Here is an 18,164-nt window from a genome sequence, read left to right as displayed (position 1 = left end):
GTATAATTAGGAAATACAGATGATTTGCTTTATTACTGTCATGAATCAGCCTTTCACATTTGCTTGATTAGCTTGAATAGGTCGGCATGGTCTGTTCAGAGCTAGGGACTGTTTTGTCTCTAATATGGCAGCATTTCTGACTAGTGCTTCATCCCATAATTTTTTTTTTTGTTTTCTAAAAATATCTTCATTTGTAAGAGAAAATGTTCATCTTGGTGTTAACAATGGCAGCACATCATGCTATTTATATAAATTACATTGGCTGTGTATGCCAGCTTGAAGCATATATTTTGATGCATGATTAACACAAAGGCTGATATTATGGGAAGTTGCTAAATCAGGAGTAGAATCAGAATTAATTTGGTTTGGTTTGGGTTTATCATTAAGTATTATTCTCAATATAAGTGTCAAACCAAAGCAAAGGGAAAAATACAATAGAATTATTTGCTACATCTTTCATTGTAGTGAAGAGAATCTTTTATGCTTAAAAAAACCTGTGTTCAAAAATCCAACACAGTCTTGTTTCTTTTTCTGATTTCTCCTTACTGCCCACTGCAGTCTAGGAGAAAGTGTTGAGATGGCATCAAGCTCTAGGAATATTTCATGCTTCAGCATTTCTGCATTAGAATTATAGGGGGTTCACCCATTTTGGGATCACCTTAAGAAACTTACAGCAGTTATCTTATACTTCAAAACTTTTATTGCATTAAAAAGAGAGAACTGGGAAGAGAAATAACTTCATAATATACTTTGTGTCCCTTCCATTCTTCATCAGAAACAACACTCTCAAACTTGATTTACAGGGGCAAAGGACAAAAACAACAAATGACTAGAAAAAAATTTCTTAACAAAGATTCTTTCCTTTTGGCCAGGGAAGTACTATCCAGAGAGCTTCTCAATATGCTGTATGTATTTTCCCCTCAAGTTTTCCCAAATATTTTCTCAACACAAAAAGAAAAACCCATTTCCAGTTGTCTTGCAGGCAGCTGTGAAGTGACAAACAGAAGACATTTTAATCATGGTTATGTGCTTTCTGTGTTTTACCAAGTACTGTCATTCATCAGAGAACAACTGGGCAGTTCCATGTTTTATGTGAAGTCTTTGGAAAAAGCAGGATTCAAACTCTGATTTTTCTCCTCAAATCCAGGCTGGAAACAAAAAATGATACAGCTGCTCATGGCCAGTTTCTGTGTTCTCCTGTAACTGGACTAACTTCGCATACCGAGAGAATTTCGTAGTTAGTAGATAGTTACAATTTTAGTTTAAATTTAGTTAGTTATAATTTTCAGAATGTCATGAGAATTGACTGTAAAAGTGCCATCAAGGATGTTTACTGGTTTTAACTGTGTTTGCCTGGGGATTTACTTTGTAAATAATTTAATTGAAAAAATATTTTTACTTATGCATACACTCGACAAAAATTTATATTATATTTTAAATTTTATGCTATATTGATACATATACATGTGCAGACTGTATGTGCATGCTTTTAAAGTAGTAATTTCTTCATTATTTTCACAGCAAACCCAAGGAACCAATGTTCAGTGCAGGTAGGAACTTTTAAAATTTTTAAGCAGATAGTAACTGTGATTGGGTTCCCCCACTAGCCCCCTTTCTTCTGTGGATGCCTAGAAATTGGTATTGGGAATCTAAACATGATACTTACAGGCTGCTACTGATATATTATTAAAAGTTGATCAGTTCACTCTAGATTTTATTGATGCAATAGATTTATTTTACAGTTGAGATTGTTTGTAAGAAGACAAGGACACAAAAGACTGTCTTCTTGCTCTGCATATGTCTTCTCTTTCAAAGCAGTATTAAGGTTTTGGTAATTAAAGCAGTGCCAAGTTCCAGCTATGGTGCTATCGTGTTAATCATAAAATGGTGCCCTCTGAAGATTGCTACATCTGTCCCAAAGCCTTGTAATGTAATTTGTCAAATTACAAATAAAAAGGTGGTTTGTAACTGCAGTTTTGGTAATCTATGTTTAATTTGAACAGTACATCAACTTTTTCCAACTTAGGTATTATCCCTGCTCAAAGATTTTGAAAGTGAAATAGTAGGTGTAAGTGAAAGCAGTATTTGTCCTTCTTATTAGACAGTTAAAAATTTTGAAAAGTCTCAATAAAAATATGAAATGGAGTAGTGTATATAACAGTTATTTTTGTTCTGAAAAGTCAACTACAACTAAAATAAAGATTTCTTTTAGCAAAATAGAGAAGGGAAAAAAACCCTATTGATTTATCAGATGTATTGTATTATTTTTATGCATAGTTCTGTGACAGTAATCATACATTAAGCTGAAAAAGATGGCGATCTTTTGTTTACTGCATGGATTGATCAGCATCCAACAAAGCTTTTAAGCCACATTTCAAGGTTTAATGTAACTGATTTTGAAGTTAATAATACATTAAATTAAATAAGCACTTAAGTCTCTTGTGACAATATAGTCATGGTTCATGTTCCTTCCATGAAAACTGGTGGTTTAGAAAAAGAAAACTCCTGATTTGCACACAATATGCTTTCCTTGCCTAATATTTCTCCTTCCCTTACACCATGTAAAAAAGTTGTTTGTAATATTTTTTCTTCTGCCACTTTTTCCATAGATAAATGTCAGTAATTAAACAGATGGGACACTACATTGATGTCCTTCTCACCTAGACAAAACTCCCACTGAAATGAATGTTTTTTCTAAGAAGGTTGTACTTGGTATTTTACTTAAGTATATGGTTGCAAAATGGAGTTTAAGCCAGTTTTAATGGTAGAACCAAACAGAGGCCCCTAACTGAGGGAAGAGGTTTAGAAGGTAATTACCCAGTGTGTGGCTCAGTGTTTGTCAAGGCCCAGGTTAGCCTGCAGCAGACTAAGACTGGACAGCCTGTAGAGCAGGTATTTAGAGAGTTATTGTATTCAAACACATCTTTATCTAGCCCTTCTGTCTCTGTCTCTGTAATCACAAGGGAAGCGCCGTGTGACACACTGCAAAGGTAGGCTTCACTTCCAAAACCTCATAGCTCTCGAAGCAAAATGGCTCTGGTGGGATAAAAGATCAATATATATACAGCAGTTTTCTAACTTGTGTGCATTTTGCAATGTTAAAACTTTTCTATTTCTTTTGAGTGAAACAAAAATGCTATACCATTTATTATATGATCTACTGAATTATAACCCTCAGGTGCACTTTAATCATAATAACGGGTTATAATTCACATTCCTATGGACTTAGTCCTAAGAATTTGAATTAGAAAAAAAATGTTGAGAGAGCTATATGGCAACACGTGGATGTTCACTGTGTTTGAAATGGCATTCTGCACTTCTGCTGGAATTTGTATAGAATTTGCCCCTTTGTTGGCTGTTTTGCTGTTAGCCTAACATGATCATAGAAGCCTTTGTTTTATCTTGCTTTTTCTTATTGAGTAGATTTTAGATTTTTCTGAATCTTAAATAAACAGACCTAGGCCTACAACTAATTTCTTGTTGCTTTTGCTTAGTGTCATAAAGCAGTGTTACATTTGATAAACATACCATGTTGGTGTCTAAAGCTCTAGTTAAGTTGTAGTGTAAATATGCTCATTTTTGATGCATGTTTATGTCTGTGATCTTATCACAGATTTATCTGCTTTTTAGAAATAGCTGTATCCTAACAGTTTTTCCACTAATCAGCGTCTTTCAGCTTTGCAATAAATGTGAATCTCACAAAGCAAAAAATGTTTGTTCTCAAAGCAAAGTCTATTAGAGAGTATCTACCTCTGTGTATTCTTTGTACAAATTTATACCTGCAATCAGTGGTGGTCTCCTTTGTAGATCCCACTGGCACTGATGTCCTTCTTATTTCAGTTCATTAACTGTTCATTTATGCAACAACAATATCAAATTTACAAAACCACAGATGTAAAAGATACGTTTGTCTAAAAGTTTCACTGTTGGTCTGTCTTTGTAGTTTGATGATTGTCTGTCTTTACATCTATATCTTTACATTTAGTACTCTGCTGTCTTATAAACTTAGGAAAAGTATGAAAAGGTGGAGGTTGATTGTGTAGATAACATATTTGGGTTAGGAACAAAAACTTGTAGAGATGGAATATTACCAGAAGTTAGAAATAAGTGCACAATATGACCTCTATGCCTGACTGACCTAATCAGCCTAAGTTTCTCTTTACAGTTGGGAGAGAGACATACACACATTCCAAGGGCTGATTATTTGTTGTAATATACTTGATATAGTTTACTGGTTAGTATATACTTTCCTAGTCTGGTGTGACTAGGTCAAATGCTCCCACTGTAGATGGCTAAATGCAAATTTTATGAGTCCCATAAGCTTCAGGTGAGAAAAGCAGCTTGGTGAATTAAACTTTGGTTCATTCACAGCCTTTGATAAGTACAGCCAGTAGTTGTCATTGCTGAAAATCTGTTGACTTCCAGTGCACCAGCATCAGCAGTGTTGGCACGTGTTTGAAGCTCATTAAATAGATGCTGCATGCGCATACAAATAGTGCTGTAATGCTTTGCTATTTAATGCTCTACCCTCTATTTTATTTTCCAATACAGATATATTGGAGTAGATTTTTAAAACAATTCCAATATTCTATCATTTTAACTGATATCTTGAAGTTCCAACCTTCTGTCACCATTACTTCATCATTATTATCTCTTCTTTTTAGCATTAAGTTTTGTGTTGCTTTCATTTTATGTATGCATTCTGTAAATGAAGCTAGAGATACCTAACTGTAACTTTACTGTGACAGGTCAGATAGATCTCTTTCCCATATGACTTAGTGTAAAGGCAAAATACACATCTAGAGCATTGCTATGATGTTTATTTGTTCAATCAATAATTCTTAGTAATTTAGACAGGATTTGTAACATATGCATATTTCCAATTAAAATAAAGCCTTAGCTTTCAAATTTAAAAAACAGTGGTATATTTGTAATGATACTTAAAAATTCGTAGCATAATTTAACAGTCCTAAATTGTATAATTTTTTTTTCATTTACATGATTTTTGTTACTTTTGCCCTTCCATTTCCTCTGTGCCCACGATTATTCTGTCTAGTAACTCTACAGATGTCACTGACTCCAAAACTGCTTGATTCGCATGCGAACAAGGCTGAACCCCTTGATCTGCCGATGGAGCAGCAAGAGCCAGCACGTTCTGAATCTGGACAAACTTCATCAGAAGTTCACAGGACACCCACTTTGGCCTTGCCACTTCCCAAAAGTCCTAGTCAGACCTTCATGGCATTTCCCAGATCTCCTAGTTTTATAAGCCCCATGAAGTCCCCAAGTCAGTACTTCCAGATCTGTTATTAATCTCTGCTTCTCTGCCCCAAAAATATTTATCAGTTCAACACATTACTTTTAGTATTTTCTTCTAGAAATGTTTATTTCTGTCAGCCAATTGAATTTTTGTAGCTTCTCTCCTGTATGTCATTTTCCTTTCTTTTAATGTGCTGTCAATGTTGTCATTCTTTTTTCAATGTTTAGTAATTCTTAAAGCACATATCTTTTCTGCATGTACATCAGCATGATTCCTCTTACTAATTGTTTGTGTTCCTTATTTTGAATGTATCTCTAACACTGTATCAAGTGTAAAGCATATCTTTACACTGGGATGCAAAGAATGCAACTGAGTGTTGGAAAATAATTTAGATGCTGATGCTCAACTGTAAACATTGATTAAAAAATAAAATTAATTTCAAGTGGCATTTCTGCGTTAATTGTAATCTTTGATGTATTCTCCTCCATTTTTGATAACTAAAAAACATAATATTGTAATATTTTTTAAAAAATTCAATTTCAGACCTTTCTGTTTTGTAGTTCTTCATGACATTGTTTAGTTCTAATTCTGCTACTCAGAATATTTAGAGGAAGAAGGGACTTCATTTGTTTTTTAAAAATTCTGCTTAGTAATTATGATTTAGGAAAAAAAACTGCTAAATTTCTAAGTTTGAGATTGCATGTAATTTTATAATTGTAATGCACCAAACTGTTATGTGGGAAGGGATGGAGGAGCTCTGGAATTCTCCCCAATGGTTTTTTGTGTAACATTAAACATTTCTGACCTTTTGTAGAGGAAGGATACGTAAAAATGTTTCTTCGTGGACGCCCTGTTACCATGTACATGCCCAAAGAGCAAGTGGAATCTTACAATTTGGAAGCAAAAGTAGAACTACCAGCCAAGAGGCTTAAACTGGAATGGGTGTATCCTTTCTGTGCTGGAGGACTACTGGAAATCAATCATTCCATAATGATTTGGATTAAATAACTTCTCAGCTAAAGTATAGCAGGATTAAGGTCATAGGGTTCATTTAATTGGAGAAGTGACATTCCATTGAAAATAGGTGTTAATTTCTTGAGGCTGCTGTTCTTCACCTTGTAAAGTACGGGGTGGCAGCTTAAGAAAGATTTTTCTAAGTGTTGCCTGAAGGTTAAGTCTGAAGCATTCTAATTAGCCAAAGATTAAACTAGGCATCTCATAAGAATGTAGTGAGCTTGGATTATTAATTACAATGTGCATAAAACAAGCTCAGGTTTTTTTTCTAGTTCTTAGCAGTAATTTATCATTTTTAACTGTTTTATAAAATATACACCATTGTCCTTAAGAGGATATACGTTCAACTGGAATAAGCCCTGAATTGAGAAGTGCTCCGCAACTGATACATGCTTAGCCATAACATTTATAAAATACAGTATATAAAATAATATTTGGATTTGTATCTTAAGGGGGCTTAAACACCATAAATACTGAACGACCAGATTTTTCCACTGACTTCTATAATTGCAGAATATTACATAATTGCAGAAATCTAACTTGAAAGAAATCAGTGTTTCACTACATACAAAAGTTTTCCTATTTCACGTTTAAGTATAATGATAGAATATATACTTTATTTTATAAAAGACATTTCACTTTTCTATAATGTTACTATATATAATGGATGATTCAAGATAAATATAAACACAAGAAGATCTGAGTTTATTTGTAATATCCATTATCTTTAGAGAGATGATGTCATCATAAGGTTTTCTCTTGAAAGAAAAATATCTTCTGGTTGCAGTGAAAATAGGAAATTACTTTGACTTCATAAAGAAGACAGACTGCATATAGTCTTTTCCAAAGTTGTATAAATAGAACTGCATGTGGTTTCAGAACGTTCAGAGAGTTCCCAAAAGTCCCTTTGTATTCACAAGAGATTAATGACAGATTTAGTAACCATTCTTATTATTCCTGTTGCAGCTGTATGTTCTATCCCATTCTGCTGGAACTGCATAGATAGTGCATGCACAAATAAATGAAGATGAGTTAAAAAGACAAAAAATCCATAAAATTAATAAAACAGGTGAGATTACAGTAATAAATGCTGCTTACAGCATTTTGCCATCTAGTTGTAGAGGTTCTCACCATTTATCACAACAGAACTGAATGATGTCTTGTGCAGTTGTAAGGGGCTCCTGGCTCAGGGAGCCTAAGGATGAAAAGGAGGAAGTGTTAGAAAGCTTGCTGAAACAACAGAACACCCAATGATGAAACAAAGCAGAATGTCATTAGCAACATGTAGGTGGAACCTGACGTCAATATTTCAGACTATTATAAAAAATTATAAATAGAGTAGGTCATGATTTCAGTCTCATTAGTTTCTCACTTAAACTTATTTAAATGATTGAATATTTGCCAGATGGAATATTATTTTTAGTGTGAATATTCATATGTCCTTCCAGGTGTGTGTCTGTATACCCAGCAGAATCCTATCTAAGGTTGTCTAGGAATAGAAGAGGTGTGAATTAATAAAACAATCTAACTCACCCTAGATGGTTATTCTAAATGGAACTGAGGAGGAGGTAGTTTTTTCAAAAATACTCTGCTAGCTTCTTCTGTTTCTAATTTATTTGCAATTAATTCCAGTCATGATCCCCATACTTAATATTTATAGCAATGAGTAGGTATATGTAAGGTTTAGAAATACAATTTAAAATAATTTAAAGAGGGAGAAGGTAATACCCACTTTACAACTGTAAACTAACGAGGTGAAGAGAAACTGAGCAGGAGCATAAGATTATTTAAGAAGAAAGATAAATACAGCAGAAAACTAAGAAATACTGCAAGCATTCATTCCAGTTGAGTTGGAGAAGCTGCACTGTTTGATTGGAGGGTAACGGAACTGGAATAGGAAAAAACATCTTTGTAACAAATAAATGAGTCCAGCCGTGGGAGTAGAGCCAGAAATGCTCTATAATGTAAGAATGGGGATAGGGAAACAAGATATTGGAGGTGGCGTGGACAATGGAAAGAAAAGCAGAGTATGATGAGAAACAGCAGGAAGAAAATCTAATGTGTACAGATTTCAGGGCATACCAGAACCATAAAGGGTTGTTACAGTCACATTAGCAGCTGTCTGGGTAAGCTGAAAAAGGTTCACACCTTTGATATATTATCGTATATATTAGGACATGAAGAAACAAAACCACTGAGAGATGAAGTGTGAGGGGGGCTGGAGCAGAGGTGCAAAATCCAAGTGAGAAATCAGGACATCAGGGTGGGAGCAGCAGCCTGCCCAGATCCATTTAAGAGCAACTTACTTGGCAAGCAGGAGGTTTGAAACAAAAACTGCAGGCAATTGAAAAGAAAAGGTCAAGGTAACACACCCTGAAATGCCAGCTCACCAAATCCAAGTTGAAGACACCAAATCCGAGTGTGGGAAACAGTGAGGAGAAGGAGAGATCAACCCCAGGAGTTTGCATTTGAGAAAAAAGGCTGATAGAAAGGAATGGAGTGTTTGACAACAGCAGTCATGTGAAAGGTTGAATGCAGCATTGTTCCCCACAGGAAGAATAGTAAAGAAAGGAGATTTTCCCTAAAGAATGTAATCTTGGCTATTTTTGTGCACTGAGATTTGTTCCTTCTGCATGTCTGTGTAATGTTCTTCACTTTTTTTAGAAGTTCAAGTCCTTACACTAACTTCAGCTGCTGGTTCACTATAAATTTGATTATATGTTGTTGAAACTAGGGAAATATTCTGTTGGCTTCAATTCATAATGCTATCTGGCCTTAGAGAGAAAAATAAATTTCAACAAATAAATCATTGTCCAGCAATCTAGATTAGTAACACCAACCATCACAGACAGATTCAAATTGATAGTAAATTCTTTATAAGTGAGGATATTGATTGTTTCAATGTCATTGCACTTCAATATCTCAAAAAACTTTGGCTGAGGTATTTCAGTTTATGAAAATAAAAGCTCTATTTCTGAATTCACACTTTAATAATTAAGTATGCAGCACTAGTTCTATTGCACTTATAATAAAAAATCAACATGCTGTTTCTTCTAAAATAGGTATTTATATAGGATAACTATTGACCTTATTGCTTCAACAATGTTAAAATTAGTATTATTTTAGTGTGAGTGGATTATCATTGGCCATCCAGATAGTGCACAAGTATCTTGTTTAGATCATGTAATTGGGGTTTCATTATCTGCCCATATATTTTTCACAGCCAGTTCCTCCATACTGACTGCATTAGAATGCACTTGTGTTTTGCCAAGATTCTGTTTCTTTCTGTTCCCATAAAAAATAAGAAAACCAAAATAGTTGTAGTCCCTAATGACTCTTCAGAAGAATAAGACTACAAAATTTGGCTGATTTAACATTCAGTCTAAATGAGATTATTATTCCACTCATTTCATTGAAATAATTTTATATTCTTATTGATATGAATACCATCAGAACTGGGCCACTGCCTTTTAAATACTACAAAAATAAACTGGAATGGATGATGTAACCCTTTTATGGTTTTTATCCATCTGGCTGGTCATGTCCACGTTAATGAAATGAATCAACCTGCACACTAATTTTTTTCTTTTAATTAGTCAAGCAGTGTAAATAGTAAATACACCTAGGACAAAACTAGTATTGCCTTTGTCAGGTACTTAGCAAATTCTAGAGGATGCTAAAGGAATACTACATCTGCAGATTCCCCTATTCTTTGCTATGTATTTTCTGTAGAATAGGTAGGTTTTAAAGTCTGTGAAGTGCTTCAGCTCTCTACTGTAGTAAGGGAAAGAGTTCTGAAGGTTGTCAAGTAATAAAGCTGTGCTCAGGCCAAGAGGTGGAGACTCTAGGACAGAGACTACAGACTACAAGGACAGGGAATCCTTTTTTTTCTTGTTTTTAACATTCTTCATCGGTAGATGATGTTATCACAGCTTGACCAACACTGTAGCTATGGCTATAGGGGCCGGGACTGCCGCAGCAATCTCTATCTCCTGCCGACGGGCGAGACCGTGTACTTCATCGCGTCCGTAGTTGTGTTGTTCAACGTCGAGGAGCAGCTTCAGAGACATTACACTGGTCATAATGATGATGTGAAGTGGTAAGGCATCTAATAACAGCTCTTTTTTTCTTCATAAATCAATATTTGAGACAGACCGCTCATTTTCCTTACTCTTCTTTTAGGATGATTGAACATTATCTTCTTCTTAGAATCTTCTCTTTGCTTTTTTAAAGTAGGGTTGAAGTAATGCCCTTCACCAGGGCTTGGGTGCCATGTACAGTTCCTTTAGGTTCAACCTAACCAGCAAAATAGTAATTTCACCTGTGGCCTTCCTGGTAGTCTTCAGGCATGCCGACTCCATAGCAGATAGCCTGTAAACTAGACCTGGTTTGTTTGCTGCCATGCACACATGCCAGATTGGGATTCAAAGTGATTTAAGTGTGTTGAAAATCAGAGGATACTAGATACCAGCAAATATCAGAATCATTAAACTGAAATCTAAATAAACATATGGTTTATCTTGATGGTATCAGTCTGCTTGTACAGTGTAGGTGAAAAAGAGCACCTGGATTATCTGAGGGGCGAAATGAGTTTGACATCCCTTCTTTAGATTAGGCATTATGAAACACTCATTGTCCCTCAAAGCCAAAAATAGGCCTAATAACCAAATCTGCTTGAATTGTGAGCATGTTTCATAAATTGAATTATGTGTATAATCTGGTTGTTTTACAAGGAGATTTTTAACTTGGACCTGTTCCATCTCATTTCCTTCTTTCAAATTTTCTGTCTCTAGATATTTCAAAGCTATCAGGTTTACTGGAAAGAGGATGCCTTTCTGGTTTGTAAAGCTAAATGAATTACTGCAACAGTTCATTTCATAGAATACTTAGTCTCTAGAATGGCATGCAAAGCAGATGCAGTGAAAAAAAAATGCAGAGGATTTTAAAATACAGGAATGTGACAATTGTTTTGCTCTGGTTTTATATTCTTAAAAAGTTTACACGTATGCTATGTGCTTTATATGGCTAAAATAGGGCTATTTATTACAAGCTCAAGTAATAGCTTGTTGAAATGGATAGTCAATAGATTAAAGTTTGGCCTCTTCTTTTCTTTTGTAGCCTGGCTGTTCATCCTGATAGGATCACTATAGCAACAGGTCAAGTTGCAGGGACATCCAAGGATGGGAAAGTAAGTGGCTTCTTTACTGATGTATATGATGTATAATTTTTTATATTTCATAAGAATATGTTATCAAGAAGATACATGCTGTATTCTTTTCCTGTGGTAATTGGTCTTACATTTTTGGACTGAACAGAAGCAAAACTTAATTTGAGAGTTCCTATTGCACGCTGTCAATTACCCAATTCCATTATCAAGACTGGTCAATGCTTTCTGGATCCCTGACTTAAATTCGGAGCTGGTCTCTGGGTGACATGGAGGGGTAAGGCTGCAAAGGAGACCTGAGAGGGCAGATGGATGTGGAGGAAAAGAGAACATTAAATTGTACAGTATACAATGTCATTTTTTATCACAGCCACCAAAACCAAACTACAAAGAATGGGTTTGGGTTGTTTGCAAAAAAAAAAATATTTTTTACTCTTGCCATCATCTAGGCAAGAATATCTTCCTCTCTATTGCCACCTGTATTATTGTAAGCTTAGCTGTAAGCTGGGACTATTTCAACAGAGTAAGATGAACATTGCTCCAAAGAGCTAACAAAAGAGAAGAGGAATGGGAACAAGTAGAGGCAGTGAAAACCATGAGGAAAAAGTGACTCAGAAGAGTATGCAGCTGTTGTCACAACCAAACTATTGCAAACTTTTAGGCAGATGCCAAAGAAGAATTTTGGGATAAAATCTGGATTATCAATATGCTGAATACTTTGAGTGTCATGATTTAACCCCAGCAATTAAGTACCACACAGCCACTCATCCTCCCACCCCTCTGTGGGGTGGGGAGAAGGATTGGAAAAAGGACAAACCTTGTGGTTTAAAATAAGAATGGTCGTTGTTATTATTACATTTTAATTAAATAATAATAATAACTACAATAATGACAACAAAAAGAGATAAATAAAACCCAAGAAAGAAAAGCAATGTACAATGAAATGTCTCACTGACTGATGGCCAGCTTGTGCCCTAGCAGCAACTGGCCTCTCCTGGCCAACTTCCCAGTTTATGTACTGGGCATGATATTCTATGGTATGGAATATCCCTGTGGACAGTTCAGATCAGCTGCCTGGACCGTGCTGCCTCCTGGCTTCACATCTGCTCCTCACTCTCAGAGCATGGGAAACTGAAGAATCCCTGACTTAGGGTAAGCACTGCTCAGCAACAGCCAAAACATCTGTGTTATCTACATTATTCTCATCCAAAACACAGTACTGCACCAGCTACTCCAAAGAAAATTCACTCTATCCCAGTCAAAACCAGGACTGTGGGAGAAAAAAAAAGGAAATACCAGCTATGCAACTTTATATAAGTTATAAAGCTATGTTTATATAAGTTTATTTAAGTTATACAGCTATTAAACTTTATATAAGTTTTATATAAAGATAGCTGAGTAATGTAAACTATTAATTTATATTATGTGTTGGAGCTTTTTTTTACTTACCATCATATTTATGAAATAAAACCTAAAAGCTTGACGTCTGTGCTTGAGTGGAATGTGGTATATAGGTGTACAGAAGCCGCTTACATAACGGAGGCGTTGTGCCCCTGGGTTTTTTCAGATACATTTATTAGTGTCAGAGGGCGGTTTCGGGGCTGGCGAGCGAGGGACCCCAGCGCTGCCCGGGGCCGCCCCCTGCTGGCCCCGGGAGGCAGCGCGGGGCTCGCGGAGCCGGAGGCACAGGGGGCAGGGACCGAGCGGGGAGCCCGGGGCTCTCTCAGGGACCTCATCTGGGGCCGGCATGTACGGCTGGAATGGTATTTACAGAAAGCAATCTCGTTCTGATTACGGCTGTAAAGAAGAGTTTGAACATAAAGTTATTTTCCCCAGCCATTTTTATAATGTTGAAATTAATTTCACTTAAAAAATTCCTGAGCTTCTTTTCACACCTTAACCTTTTGCATTTACCAGAGTTATCTCAATTGGTACAGTATAAATTCTACCTGGGCTTACCAGTAAATCCCATGTCACAAAGTCATCAACAATTTTCAGTTCATGCCGAGTATCTCAGTGGCCATGAGCTTCAGTGAACAAACTGAGATCTGACATGCTGTACACTTTGCATAGTCATACTGGTCCTAGGCACAATAATCAGCAAACCATTTGTAATGTATCTGTGCTTACATGGGTGACTCTAGAGAAGTTCTGATAATTTTTATACCTTCAATTGTGATTTTTTTTTTTTTTCAAATGCGTTCTCATTTTTTCAGATCCTGATGGGTTTTCTCCATCGTTGTTTGAGCTGATGTTTTCTATGTCTGTTTCATAGCAATTGCCACCACATGTGCGTGTCTGGGATTCTGTAACTCTGAACACACTTCATGTCATCGGAATGGGGTTTTTTGACCGAGCTGTCACTTGCATTGCTTTTTCTAAATCTGTAAGTAAAGTAAATGAATAGTCATAGTAAAACTGTTTGCTGGAAAGATCTTTGAAATCTTTCAAATTTAGGTGACCAAAACAAACTTCCAGGCTGTCTTTTCTCTCAGGTTTCTCTGTAGAGGAGGAAAGCTTGCAGCCCAGTTGTTTCCAACAGTTTAGGTAGCTATTAAAGTTAACAATATCTCAGCATTCTCAGAGATTTACCATGTACTTAAAATAAACTGCAATTAATTTCTTTGGCAGTTGCAAAAATACTTGTGTACTTGAAATTTCAGCATCCCTACTCTTCTTGAATCGTCCTATTCTGTTTCTCCCTGCATAAGAAATTTACTCTCTCTGCACCTTTTAACCCTCTCACTGGGTCAAAATGATTGATGAAAGACTTTTTAAAAATGGAGGCTCCTATAGGAGAATCAAAATCTTTTGCTAAAAAGTAGCAAAGGCATATGGATAAAGGATTGTAAAAAAGTAAAATCCTGTTGTTTTCCTCTTGGCACCATCCTTTGAACTTTAATCTGTCAGAGAGATAAAAGAAATATTTACATGCTGATATAGGCAGCATTTGAGTCCCATATGAAAACTTGAGTCTGTGACCTGGCACGTGCAGGCTGCAAAGCCCCCTGTGCACAACAGAATCTGTAAGCAGAGTACGTGGTAGTGTCTGGTTGTCTTGACAGCATTTTTAGATAGGAGAGGACTACCTGGTGTATTCCCTAGGCAAAATTTACTTCAATGAAAGTTTCTACAAACACTTGAAATGCATTGATAATTATGTTCATAGAAAGTAGAAAAGAGAGGGTTGTATTGGGAGAACTAGTTAAGAATACAAAGGTGAAAGCTAACACAGTTTGACATCAACTTTGAAGGATAAATAAAAAGGATTGGTAAGCAAATGCTCTGTAAATACCCCTCTGGAGGGAAATAGATGCATAATAACATAGGAGCACTATTGGCATTTGCCAGAAGACAGCCAGTATTTAATGTTCGCTTTGGGATTTCAGTCACAGCTTGGCCTCTTCTGAGCATCTCTTCCCATTCAGCAGCAGCACTTCTCTCACTTTAGATGGCCCTCTCTTCAGGTTCCTTAGGCCTGTCTCTGCCCCACCTCATGGGTTACTTCGGCACAATTTTTGTAGTTGTGTCTGACGTGTGGTGGGCCTTAAGGATGAAGAAAGAATGAAGGAATTAGGGTAATTAAGATTAGAAAGAGTGATAAATGTCATAACTATAAAAAAGACACCTGTCAAGAATAAGTTTTCTAATTCCTTACTATGTTTTCTGATTTTGGTCCATTATACCAATATGAAGAATAAAATGGTTTCCTGTATTAACAGACTTCTGAGAAGAAATCATTTGTTTAAATTGCAAAGAAAGAAATCCAGCATAGTTATCATGAAAAGCTTTCTTAATAAAATAGATAACCATGTGTAGTTTGCCTTTGGAATTTCCACTACTTTGTAGTGGAATATTTATAAAGATATACCTACCACATTCCTGACACTTATCTGCAGTTTGCAGGACTTCCTCTTCTAGGTCCCTTTTTAGCCATCTTTTTCGATAAAAAATATTATATTTTACAGAGATCTAACTAAAAGTATAACAGTTAAAGTGTAAATATGTGTAAATATCTCCACTTACACAAAAGTATTTAATTATTTTGAATGTGTATTTATATATTCCTCTTGTTTTTTGGGTGATGCATTAATATTTCCCTTGTTTTGTCTTAGAATGGAGGAAGTAGCCTGTGCTCTGTGGATGACTCCAATGACCATGTGCTTTCAGTGTGGGACTGGCAGAAAGAAGAAAAGCTGGCAGATGTCAAGGTGTTGCAATAAGATATTTTGTACTACTTGCTTGTATGTAGATCTGGTTTCTTGTAATAAAATATCTTTCTGTATTTAACTTTTTGCACCTTTTTAACACTTTCACTGTCTGAAGGCAAGGAACATGAAGAAAGGGAATATTTTCTCTCTGTTAAAATTATCCTAGTAGTTTTGGATTTTTAAAAATTTTGCTGTTGTCATTCTAGAATTGATTAAAAAATTCTAGGCAGCAATGATAGGAGAATGCAATAAAAATGTTCTAAAGTTATCTTTTGCATAGAAATGCTCATTATGTGACATGATTTTTAATGATACATTTTGATACTAACTTATGATAATGTAAAAATGTTTGACTACAAAGTATTCCAGTCTATGTTAGTAAATTAATAGCTCAGAATTTTTTTTATATCAGAAGTATCAGTTTACCTAACTAGAGAACCATGTAATATTGTTTTCTTTCATTTGTATTTTAGATTTTGATACAATGTTTTTCTTTTTCCTTCCAAGTGCTCTAATGAGGCTGTATTTGCTGCAGATTTTCACCCTACTGATACAAATATAATAGTTACTTGTGGAAAATCACACCTTTATTTTTGGACACTAGAAGGCAATTCCCTTATTAAAAAGCAAGGATTATTTGAGGTAAAATAAAACATTTCTCTAATTCTATGTTTATAGTAATGATACAGTCATACAGAAAAAGGTTTAATAAGGTTTGAGTAAATACAAAGAAGTGATCATTATAAAAATCAAAATGTTGCAGAAGCTCAGGTGGCATTCATGGTATGGCACAGAGAACTTTTCCATGGGTAGATCTTCCACACTGAAATTTTGAAATGCAATTACCCATTGTTCCTTGTATTCTTTTTCCTCTATTCTTCTTGCTACATACCACCACCCTCCCACCCACAACCTGTGCAAAATACAATTACCTTGAAACTCTCTATGATTAACTCAGGTAAAAAAAAAAAGAGAGTGTGATGGAGGAGATTTTTATGTTGTGAAAGACCCCATAAAAATACATCTGTATGAATTTTCTTCCCTTTTCCTCTGCTCTGCTCAGACACATGCACATACATCATTCAAATACAAATTGAGCTGGCCACTATTTGGTAAATATCATTTTCATTTCAAGGTTTTGATTTGGTTTTGTTCTGGAATATAGACTAAGCTGCACAGCACTTGATGCACAACTGAGGGATGTTTACAATGGCTGCAGATAACTTCAGTGAGTGCCAGTTAACTGCTTGTGGAGTCGTGGCTCCCAAGGATAGTCAGAACAAATATTTACAATGTCAGTTAATATACTTTGTGTGAAATCGGGAGGAGATGATGAGAGAATACATTTAAATTTTGTTGCATTTTATTTTTCATGTATTTTAATGGATTTTTCTCCCTCTTCTGTCTGTGTTGGTCTTGATGATGGTTATAGCTGGAAAGGGGTGGTGGTCCTTGCAAAGAACAGATCTTATTTTGGGAGAGAAAGAGATCATACACATAAGCTGTCAAAAAAGAATATATAATGTCCTTAGAAGCTACCAGTGATGTTTTTGTTCCCTTACACATTTAATTGTTTTGTTGCTGTCAATGTCTTAAATGCAGGAGTTTTATTACTGAAACTTGGGCTTCTTTCAAGAGATGATTCCTTAATTTTTACATTATGGCCAAACCCTCTAGTAATAATTTTTTTTCTCCTAGAAATTTTGGAGTTAAGAATTATAATAATAAAGCTTGTTTGAAACTTTGGCCATTTCTAAATACTCAAAGTCCTTGGCATTCTGCAGTAGCTGGGGGATTTGGTTTATCTCAGAGCAGTCCTGGTCGTGTGTTACATGTTGGCAGGCTCACTCACTCTGTCCCCAGCTTGCAATTAAAGGGTGCAGGATTGAGCCACAAACCTCAGGTGATGCCCTTGCACAGATTATTCTGTTTAGACTGTAGGAATGTGTTTAACTCTTGTAGATATTTGAGTAATAATAGAGCTGTATAAGACTAAACTAAATTAACCAAATGCATAAAGTTAAAATCCATGGGTTGTGTGTTGCTGTGAGTGTATATTTTTCATAACCACGCAGAAACAAGAGAAGCCAAAGTTTGTCCTGTGTGTGACCTTTTCTGAAAATGGTGATACTATTACAGGAGACTCAAGTGGAAACATTTTGGTTTGGGGGAAAGGTAAGACAAAATTTCACTATTCACTTCCATCTTAATATTAGACTGTGAGTGTAGACTTGAGTGTAGAGCTTCATTTCAAGAAGAATAAATTTTGTTTTATCTTGAGCTCTTTCCCAAGACAAATCCAGCAGATTGAGCCTGCATTCTTTTGTACAAGAAGCTAAAGAATATCTGTACCTAACTGCTAGAGCACCAAATTCTATCAAATGTGTTCCCTCTGGTCAAATACTGAACTACAGAGCTATGCCAGTATGCGGGGCTTTTACTGATGTGAGAGATGCCATGAAAAGTTCTTTCTTTAATCACTGTACCGACAGAGACATTGTTAATGTAATTGATG

General features: G+C 35.7%; 1 protein-coding gene across 14 annotated transcripts in view; it reads left to right on the top strand.

The window, feature by feature from the left end:
• The window catches only part of EML1 (EMAP like 1), a 121,401-nt gene that overhangs the window by 88,898 nt on the left and 14,339 nt on the right, over positions 1-18,164 (top strand). For 5 of the 14 annotated variants that reach the window (XM_064423399.1, XM_064423397.1, XM_064423396.1 and 2 more), the window contains 10 exons: positions 1,522-1,550; positions 2,964-2,990; positions 5,057-5,287; positions 6,075-6,204; positions 10,224-10,373; positions 11,393-11,462; positions 13,714-13,824; positions 15,554-15,649; positions 16,157-16,291; positions 17,725-17,824. In XM_064423399.1, the coding sequence (XP_064279469.1) occupies positions 1,522-1,550; positions 2,964-2,990; positions 5,057-5,287; positions 6,075-6,204; positions 10,224-10,373; positions 11,393-11,462; positions 13,714-13,824; positions 15,554-15,649; positions 16,157-16,291; positions 17,725-17,824 (1,079 nt within the window). The remainder of the gene's footprint in view (positions 1-1,521; positions 1,551-2,963; positions 2,991-5,056; positions 5,288-6,074; positions 6,205-10,223; positions 10,374-11,392; positions 11,463-13,713; positions 13,825-15,553; positions 15,650-16,156; positions 16,292-17,724; positions 17,825-18,164) is intronic. The other 9 variants (XM_064423404.1, XM_064423403.1, XM_064423406.1 and 6 more) reach the window with 3 other exon arrangements.

This window comes from Passer domesticus, chromosome 6 (assembly GCF_036417665.1).
Source record: "Passer domesticus isolate bPasDom1 chromosome 6, bPasDom1.hap1, whole genome shotgun sequence".
Lineage (NCBI taxonomy): Eukaryota > Metazoa > Chordata > Aves > Passeriformes > Passeridae > Passer > Passer domesticus.
This window is presented reverse-complemented; position numbering and strand designations above follow the sequence as displayed.